General features: G+C 47.3%; 1 protein-coding gene across 1 annotated transcript; it reads left to right on the forward strand.

Annotated features, from left to right (window-relative positions):
* Positions 1-219: 219 nt before the first annotated feature.
* On the forward strand, positions 220-2,766 carry GRIFIN (galectin-related inter-fiber protein). Its single transcript, XM_009960109.2, has 4 exons — positions 220-231; positions 1,793-1,872; positions 1,967-2,129; positions 2,602-2,766. The coding sequence occupies exons 1-4, from the start codon at positions 220-222 to the stop codon at positions 2,764-2,766; spliced, it is 420 nt and encodes a 139-aa protein (XP_009958411.2).
* The last annotated feature ends 7,043 nt before the right edge of the window (positions 2,767-9,809 follow it).

The following is a 9,809-nucleotide window of genomic DNA, read 5'->3' on the forward strand; positions in this document are numbered from 1 at the left end:
TAGCCCTGCATGCATGAGCAGGCTGACCCTGCTGGGCGGGCAGTGGGATTTGCTGCTCCCCATCTCCCAGCCGTGCCCACAGCCCACTCTGAAAAGGAGACCTCAGCATGCTGTCACTGCTAATCCGCACGCACGTGGTCTTCTGGCTAGTGGCCTCTATATAGACTCCTCTGCCCGCACACCCAGGCTGGGTCTGCGGCACAGAGGTAGGCGAGCAGGATGGCATTGCGGGTAAGAGCTGGGGACAGGAGCTGGCACAGCCTGGTCTGTCTGATGGGTGATGGTGTGGGGTCATGTAGTGGATAAAGTGACAAAAAAAAGGGCAAGAAAGCTAGAAAACCTGAAAGACAGGGGGATGCTACTTGTGGTGTTGCTCCTGTATTTCAGTCTGATCCAGGCTATTGCAAAGCTGTGAGCTTCATGGCTTTTGGTAAAGGGCAATAGGACAGATTTTTCATCTTGGTTAGAGCAAGACTGGTCTGGAGTAATGCTGGCTTAATGGCAGCACTTCCAACTTGGAGGGGTTAAGCTGAGACCAAAATACAACAGATGCTTTAGCAGGAGACCTGTGCTTTGCCATCCATCTCTGCTGGGACAGCTGGTAACCAAGAGGGAATTACTGTTTCCTGTGTACAAGGTGTGTCTTTTGCTGGGGTTGTTGTGATGATGACAAGCTAAGGGTCAAGGCAAAGCTAACCTCGACGCTGCCCTCACCATTTGCTGTTTGAAACCATATCGTCACCTCCATCAGCCCTCTATGTTTCACATCGGGTAACACTGGTGTGGTCAGAGCCTTTGAATGACCATTCACAGGTTCCCAAAAAGACTGTGCCAAAAGTAGCCAGGCACGAGGGCATGAGATTTGCCATCATCATGTCTCAGCTCCTGGCCAAAAGCATGTGTATCCTAAAAATGCATTGGAAATGGGACATCATGGCAGAGAAAGAAATAGGGGAGTGAAAGTGCTGAGCTATGGGGAGGGAAAGCAAGACATGCAGCTGGCAGTAGAAGTGCCAAGGCTGGAGAGATTTTCTCAGTGTGAGCAGTAAGTTTGAGAGAGGAGGAATGCTCAGAAATGCAAGATCATGAGTGCTAAAGAAAGTGGGGTGAAATGGCAAGCAGTTCTTATTAATATGCATCCTTTAATAAAACTATGAATTATTCAAAAAGGAACATTTTCCAGCTCTTTTTATGCAGGTTTAACCTTGGAGATGGGGGGAGCAGATGGAACGGGGGATCAGGCAGGAGCTCGTGGGCAGAATCACCCATGTAACGCTGGATGAGGATGGGCTGGATGCCACCTTACAACCAGTCCTTGATCAGTCCTTGTATTTCACATGCTGCTTCAAAGCATCATAAAGTCTTCTGCTTTGGATTTTGTGTTGCCTAGCTGGGGAGAAGGAGCAGAGTGTCTTTGTGTCTTGTCGACAATGAAGGCATTCAGGTTCTTTAATAAGAGCCTCGGCATTTTTCTCTAAATTGATACAAAACGCATTTACTACAACATCCAGTTGATGAGGTGGGATTTGCTGCCCCTGAGGTCTTTTGTAGAGAGCTAAGTGGGATCAGGGAGTGAAAATAAAATAAAAAACTGAGAAAGATAGAATAACCTAAGCCCCCAAGTTCATATAGGAGTGAGAAAAAGGCAGGGGCAGGGAGTGTGCCTATATGGGAAATGGGGAGAAAGAAGAAAACAATGAGAAAGCAAGAAAGACAGAGCCATGTAAGAGAAGAGCGGGGCCATGCTCCTCTCCCGTCTTGCCATGCTTCACTGTTGCCTCGTCACTGGCAGTTTGAGGCCCTGTACCCAGAAGGGTTGTGTCCCGGCTGGAGCGTCGTGGTCAAGGGTGAGACCAGTTCCAGTACAAGCATGTAAGGACACACTCTACTCACAGCTCTCACAGCTCACAAGAGCCAGCAGCATCACTCTATGGCTCTCTGTCACTTCTTTCTCTCACTGTCCTAGGTTTGAAATTAATTTGCTCTCTGATCCTGGAGACCAAATCGCTCTCCACTTTAACCCTCGCTTCTCCAGCTCCAGAATTGTCTGCAACTCCTTTCTCGCCAACCACTGGGGGAAGGAAGAGGTTAACAACACCTTCCCCTTCGAAGCAAAGGAGCCATTCCAGGTAACCCTATGTCACCCCACAGGTCTCCTTGGGTGGGACAGGGGTGACCCAGCCAATATTGGGCTCCTCTTCATGAATCTAGCCCTGCCTTTCCTGCCAGCACCATACACAGTAGCATCCCTTCTCAGGCTCTGTCTCCTGTTAGTATCTCTGTTGTACCTTGATTTGCTGCTGATTTACATCCAACTCTGGCAGAGACATGCAGAGCTCCAGCCATAATCCCTGGATGCTGCATTTGTTTTCAATCTAGGCTTTTCATTTTCACCAGTTTCTTCTATCCTGAAGTGAAGAACTTGGTTATTCCCTCCTTTTGCCCAAAATGGGGGTGAGCAGTGTGTGTGTCAGCTCTGGCAGGATTTGAAGTGAGTTGCAGATGTATGTGTCGAGATTCTGGCACTCACTGACGTGATGGCAGCAAGATCCAGTGAGGATGTGTGGCCACATTGTGAATCTAACACAGCCTCTCTTTCAGGTTGAAATCTACTCTGACCAGGACTATTTCCACATTTTCATCGATGAAAAAAAAATCTTGCAGTACAAGCACCGGCAGAAGCAGCTTTCCTCCATCACCAAGCTACAGATTCTCAATGATATCGCCATTTCTTCAGTGGAAATCACTAAACGAGGGCTTTACTAGAGACCAGAGTTGGGACAACGTCACAGACCATTCCCCTTAAAGACTCTGATTCAGCCAGGGACCATCTCCTCCCCTTCTCCACCCAACACATGCCATCACCAGTCAGGGAGATGGCTACACATGTGTCCTCACAATGGAAATGATGATCATTCGCATCACACGCCACTAAGACAGCACCCAGCCATGTCACTAACTGTAGCACAGCTCACCAAAGACCATCTGCCCCTGTGCCTTAGGGTACACAGCAGGCCTTGTGGGTCTTATCGTCTTCGCTGTTGGACAGCCTGACAGATCATTACAGCACATAGAAGTCTGTCTCGAGTAGTCTGGACACCTGAATGCTACCCTAGAGATTGTGTTTGCCCAAGAGTAGGGTGTGAATTAGTGCTGGTCCTCAGTTGGCCACGTGGTGAAGGATGTAACAGGTGTGGATTTTAGTGATAGAAAGGAACATATCTTTCCAGGAGCTGGGTAAAAACGCTACCGTATTTGCCAATAAAATCATACAAGGAAATCCCTACTGAGATGTCCCTCACTGGGTAGATCAATCAAGTTACTCATTCCCTTCAAATCTCCAGGCACTTGGCATGAACAGACGGTGACTGGGCAGGGTTGCTTGGTTTTGGCACTGGGAAAATACTGCCTTTTTGCTTTGAGGGCTAACACAAAATGAAGCTCCCTTGTAGGTAGATCAGGGTGATAAGATTCAACTTGCAAGGTATTTACAGAGATTCCTTTCACTGATTCAGAGATGTTTGCTCAGCCTGAGTCCTGCCAACTCCCGGCATCCTAGACAGACCCTAGGAGTGATGTAGTGGGTCAGAAAAGGGTAGAAGCTTAAAACGACACATAAAAGCACGTGGTCCCTTCATCATGCACCAGAAATGCAGCTGGACTCCAAACAAAAGGGTCTGAGTAAATCAGGGTCTAGAAATTATGATAAGTTTGGAATGAACAAAGTGCCATTATTCCCAGGGATAGTCTCTGGCTTTTCTCTTTGCTCTGTTTGTTTTCTTTTCTCCTCATTTTTAGTTGTCTTTCAAAACAGTCCACTTGTCTCTTGCACCCTCTCCTCTTTTCCACCCTCTTCCTTGGAGCACAACATATCTCCGACTCCTTGGCCAGCCCACAGCAGGCTAAAAGATGTTATTTTTACTTTGTTTCAATCACATGCACCATAAGAAGCATAATGTCCCAGTGTTAAATCTCAACAGGAACTCACTCCGAAAGTGCAATTACAGCTGCCCCCAAATCAGTCCTTTGTTCCTCAGACATAAGACAGACCACATTCCTGATGCAAAAGGCAAAGACAATCCTGCCTTGCCAGTCTTCTCCATCCTTACCTTTGGGTGAGATCTCTGAAGGTCACAGCTTTGCTCCAGCCTTTTCTCAGTGCTCAAATTGGCCACTCCCAACTCTTCCCTCTATTTATAGTTTCAAGGGCTTATGAGGAAGAAGTGAATGTGTGGCCAACCACAACATATGATGCCACAAAGTTGATATTTACGAGTCTGTTAGAAAGTTTATAATGTTTTTCTAGACTATAAAGAACACTATCTGGAAACTATCCTCTCATGGCAAAGAGCACAATGAGAACACAAAATGTCCCAAACGGTACCTCCTCCCTCCAAAAAGAACAGAAAATACTGTTTGGAAACAGCCACAGTCTTGGTTGTAAGTCAGGAAGGTTGGAGGTGATGAGACTTCCTCTGGCCTGGAATAAATCCATCACCACCAGGACAAGAGGGTCGGCTCAAATTCTGATTGTCATGATGCAGTTTAGCAGTTCAACAAACTTTTGTCTTATGGCCATCCCTTCAGTAAAACAGGCACAAACATAGACAAAATCAGGCTTGCTGGGATCTCTGTGTCATACATCTGATAATGCTGGACCGCATTTGAAAGAAGCTGTTCTTTTTATTTGTGCTTCTTTGGGGGTTGATAGAGACAGATCATTTTTCATGGAGGAAAAGTGATGAAATGATTTATAGGGTAATACTTTGTACTTATATGGCTGCAAACTCCATCTATAACCACTGCTGCAGAAACACACTACAATTTCATTGTTCTCCAGAAGCGAGCGCAAAGGACCACAGACCAACAGGGCAAAAAAATATTTCAAGTAGAACTAAATAAAGAGATGCCACAAAAAATCAGGCAGCAGCAGAGATTATGCCCTGACTGCTGAATGCGTTCCCCTCAGCTTCTGCCAGCGGCTGATCTCACTCCATTACCATCTGCACCAAGAGAGCCCAATCTCTCCTGACACATCCACAGCATTGCTGCTGGCTTCAGGATTTTATCTGCTGCCTCCTCCGGCCAAAACACTCCCAAGGGTGAAGGGGTCTTCAGAGCAAGAGAGGTCTGGGAAGCTTCGGAGCATCTCTGGGAGGAAAACTTCAGGGCTGGCTGTTTATAGCTGTTCTGCACAGTTTTATGGGGAATGAGATGCCCTCCAAGTCTGTGACCCTCATCTGCCCCTTAAGGAGAAGCTCCAGAGGAAAATGAAAACCCGCAATTATGATGGTCAATTAAACTCTCAGGAGGGGGGTTGGCACATCAGACTTGCACAGAGGCATTGCATGCTGTTGAGGTGATCAAAGGGCACAAATCAGTCCTTCTTCCAAATGTTAGCCAGCCTTCCTACTCATGACCTGGGGTTTGAAACTGGAGGAGAAATTGATGGAGACAAGCTCCTGCCCAGGGGTATTTTTTGAAGAGCTGGAGGCCTTTTGAAGGGGAAGGAGCAGAGGCAGCTGGGGGTGCAGCTCTGGGAGGGCCCAGTGTTTCACTGCCCAATGTGAAGGCCAAGTTCAATACTTTTGCTGTGGCCAAGTGCAGCACAAGAGCCCAGCTGAAATGCTTCCAGAGAGAGCAATTACTGCAGGATGGGATAGGGATGGTCTGAGGCAGGACGTGCTTATAAAGCAGCAGTTGCTGCCCTTAAAGCTTACCCAAACTGGAGAGGGACACCTGAGAGAGTGATGTTCTTCAGGAGGCAAAGCCAACAGAGGTGGTGACCTCCCACGAGGGCTCTCCCTTTCCCACTGATTCTCCTCATTTGGGCTGGATCTGCAGCGCTCAGTGAAATGCTCTGGCTTGTCCCCAGACCAATGAGGGGGAAATCAAGCTCGTAATCCTTCGTGCTTGAGATGGGCCAGGACTCCCAGGGCCAAGGTCCCCTCTGGCAGTGTCACAGTGCTGCAGATCTCCTGTGGAGCATCTGCCGATGCACGATCAGAGAAGCGCTCCTTGGTGTCACTGACACTGCTGGCAACCGTTGCGTACCCCAGCAGCAATCACCAGCAACATCCGCACAGGCTGGTGAGCAAATGGCTCCCACGTCAGCAACAGTCACGTCTCATCAACAGAACAGCAGCCTGGAGACATCTGACTGAGTGATGCTGTCTCTGCCAGCCTTCAGAAGGGACAGTTGAATATCAGACGCCGGGTCCTGCCTTGAGATACGAAAGGAAGCATGAAAAAGGGCAAGGACTTGTTGCCAATAAGTGGAAAGACTTCTAGGAAAGTACAAAAAAGAAGAAAGTCATGCAGGTTGCCTTTGCCTCATACTCACTTTCTGACTTCATGATTTTTCTTTTTTACATGACCATCCCTCTACCGAAAAAACAAACCAAACCCACCAAAATTGGTGCTGGAGGTTTAGCTACTTACTCATATCTAGAGGACAGCTCTGGTGAAGAAATATAGGAGGAGGGCATTTGTTAATCCTTTAACTGACAATTCCCTTTCTCCTCCAATTTCAGTGCCCCCCTGAGCAGCTCCTGATGGACACCAGCTGGGCTGCAGCAGAGATCTTCACCTCTCCACTGATCCTGAGCAACTGTGTTACAGTGCAGCTCAGTGATTGTGGACCCATGTCTATGGCATCTCTAATTTCCCACATCCCCCAAGGCCTTCCAACACATTGGCGCAGAAACAGCTGCTAGAAGCGCAGACCTTATCAGAAGTTACTTTCTTCCTTACTTGTCTGAGCCCTTATCTAAGAGGCTGCTTATTAACAGCACGGGCTGTCAAACTCCTTAAATGCTCAGGAGTCACAGATGCTTTCTGGCAGGACTGAGGAACATGAAGGGCAAATGTTTGGCCTTTTTCTGAAGAGTATGAGGAAAAAATACAAGAGGAAAGCAGGAGTAACTCTCAGTTCTGGCTGGGAAGAGGCATTTCTGAGGCAGCAGGTAGCCCCAGACCATAGATAGAAAGGAGTCTCTGCAGGAAAGCAGAGGGATGTTTCTTTTATTGCATTTAAAGAGAGCTTTATAAAGCCATTTTAACTCTCAGCATCTCTGTCCAGAGTCAGCTCAGACAGGAAAGTACACCTCCCAGCCCTGATCTTGCATGCATGGTGGCAGGTACCAGCTGCAGACACTAAATTCAGGCTGGAGAGGGATTATTTTCTGAAAGAAAGGATCTGCTCCAGAGCTTGAAGAATTGGAAGCTGATGGCATCACTTTATTGGGCAGTTGTGTTGTAGATCACTGCTGCCTAAGGAAAGGGTGACAGAAATTAGCCTGATGCCCAGATTTGCTGGCCCTCCAGTTCTGCAGTCTGTTCAAGACCTTCTTGCCAAAGCTAGATGCAATCTATCATGCTACTTCTTCAAGCTATATGAACATAGCTAGCCAAATCTCTGACTTTAGCAGAGCACAAGGTGACAGCCTATGGAAATCAAGACCTCAGTCTCTGCACCATCACACCGTTGGTAAGGCTGTCTGGGTTTTACAAAACACTTTAGGGCCATAGGGATCCAAGTAAACTATAAAAAGAAGGAAGTATCATAACACCCTTGTGCAGGCGAGGAAAGGCAGGCAGGTGGAGGAAAGAAGCAGAGCAAAGGAAATGGGTAACTGGGTGCTTTTGCCTCCACTTGCTTTGCAGAGCTCTCGCCCTGCAGCTCATGGCCTGTGCATAGGTTTGGCTGGGACTTTTGATGATCTATCAGATGTTGCCCCAAGCCTTAACGAGCTAACAGGCTCCATGCTGAACCTCTCTACAGCCTGCAGCACAGCCCAGGTCACACATATGAGCCAGCCCCTTGTCCTGAATGAGGCACCAGGGATGCTGAGCAGCTCATTAGCCCAAGAGGTTTTCCACCCATCTGTACACCGATATCATTGCTGTGGTCTCAGCTACTAATCACCATTTTTCCAGCTTGTTTCATACTCCAGCCCAAACAACAACCAAAGAGCCACCAGCATCCCTTCATTTTCCTCTTTCCTTGATACCCTACTTGTCCAAAGGCCTAGCTATTGCCTTGTGATCCATTGCACAAAAAGCTTGCTGGTTTCAAAAAGTGGGAGTAAAACTGAGATGCAGCTACTTCACCTTCTAACCTCCGCCTTTGCGCTGAACTCCAGCTATTGTCAGCTTTCATTTCTTGAAGTTGTTCTGTGCTGTGAACACACACTGGAAACACAAAGAGAGACGTGGTCAGTGGTGATGAGAGGGCAGTGATTGCACTTCCAGTAAATTGCCCCAGTCGTTCCAGATGAGTCACTGCACAGAGAAAGGTGAGGCATTATTTCTAGGGAGAAAGTTTGCAACTGCTCCTGACAGAGTTTAACAACCTCTCAAAGCCTCTGCCTGCCCGATTTTCTACGACTTTAGTTGTGGAGGTTCCTTCTAAAAGGCTGCACAAAATAAGTAACAGCTCACAGATTATTTTTCTTAACCTGTCGAAACATTAGAGCAGGCTGCTGGAGAGCATTCAGACCCAGGATCACACCTCTCCCTGCCTCCCAGCTGCTCCATTCTTGAATCCACAGAGCAGAAATCCTAAGGATTTCCTAATTAGAAGTACAAAACATAGGAAAGCTTACTTTTAAACACATAACACTTGGTCACCAAGCCCTTGTTGCAAACGTGCCCAAGTTCTAATTCTTATTGCAATCTGAGCTCAGGCTATCTGCTTTGCGACAGCTACCCACAAAGCATGACCTAGGCTGAGAGTAAATCATCTTGCTCAAAGACAATCTCCCTCCCATTGTATTCTCTAAAATCTTTATCTCCTCCCTGACGCTGGCAGATCTGAGCCCTGAGAGTGCTTTTCTCAGAGCCTTTCCTTCCTGCCTCCCATGCGTTTCCCTTCTGCAAGCCTCCGCAGCTGGAGAGAGGCAAACGGTGGCAAATTTAAAGCCTTTGTCAGAGATTTCCCCCCAGATGGCAATCAGCTGATGGAACTGAGAAAGCTTTGCCATCTAAAAAGCCCTTTATTAGCCTGTTGCACCTGGGTCTAGAGCACCAGGGAAGCAATATTGTTATGCAAATCTGGCAGCGTTCAGGTAGAAGGACAGAGGACTGACTGCCTTAGCAGCCCCTGCTCTTAATATTGTTTTATCTGTCTCCCTTCTCAGTAGTATCAGTGGCAAACTGCTTAGACCCCTGGAGTTATAACAGGATGAAATGGAGCCACACAAACCTGGTCAGATCACCAGAATTCCACAATTACCCAATCTGCTTGATTTGGGCTTTGCATTCAGTCTGCTTCTGACTGTTTCTCCCCGGGGTTGATGGTGCCTGTATTGATCAAGAGGGTGAGACCAGCACACAAAACATGGACATGGAGGAAATCCCACCATTGCTTTGACCGATCTTGGATCACAGCTCAGGGGAGAGAAGGGCTGGGTGCAGGCAATGTTAGATGGTTGCTTTGTGTGGCAGCTGCCACCCCTGCTAAGTCCTGGCTTTTCTTAATTTCTCAAAGACTTGACTTAGTCGGTGCTCTGTATCACTTCAAAATCTTGTCTGTAAATTTGTGCAATTAATTAGGGAACCACAACACTGATTTCTCCCTTAAAAAAACCACTTTGTTGTGCAGTACATCTCCATTTAGTGACTCTCTTTTTAATGAAACAGGGTCAAATTTACTTAGTATGGTCCTGTTTTCAAGCAGGGTCCCTGCAGGAGCGTATTCAGCCCTGCATTCCCCAGCTTGCTTGCACTTCTGCACAAACGAAAAGCAAAGATATCTGAAAGACAGATTTTTCAATCACACTAATGCCAAAATGGTGTTTCATTGTTCT

This window comes from Leptosomus discolor, chromosome 14, assembly GCF_034619465.1.
Source record: "Leptosomus discolor isolate bLepDis1 chromosome 14, bLepDis1.hap2, whole genome shotgun sequence".
NCBI lineage: Eukaryota > Metazoa > Chordata > Aves > Leptosomiformes > Leptosomidae > Leptosomus > Leptosomus discolor.

What these genes read in the sequence shown, in the direction of transcription:
- GRIFIN (XM_009960109.2), top strand. An exon ending in ACCAGTTCCAGTACAAGCAT is followed by an intron (nt 1,873 to 1,966) that starts GTAAGGACACAC and finishes TCACTGTCCTAG; the next exon opens with GTTTGAAATTAATTTGCTCT. An exon ending in AAGCAAAGGAGCCATTCCAG is followed by an intron (nt 2,130 to 2,601) that starts GTAACCCTATGT and finishes CCTCTCTTTCAG; the next exon opens with GTTGAAATCTACTCTGACCA.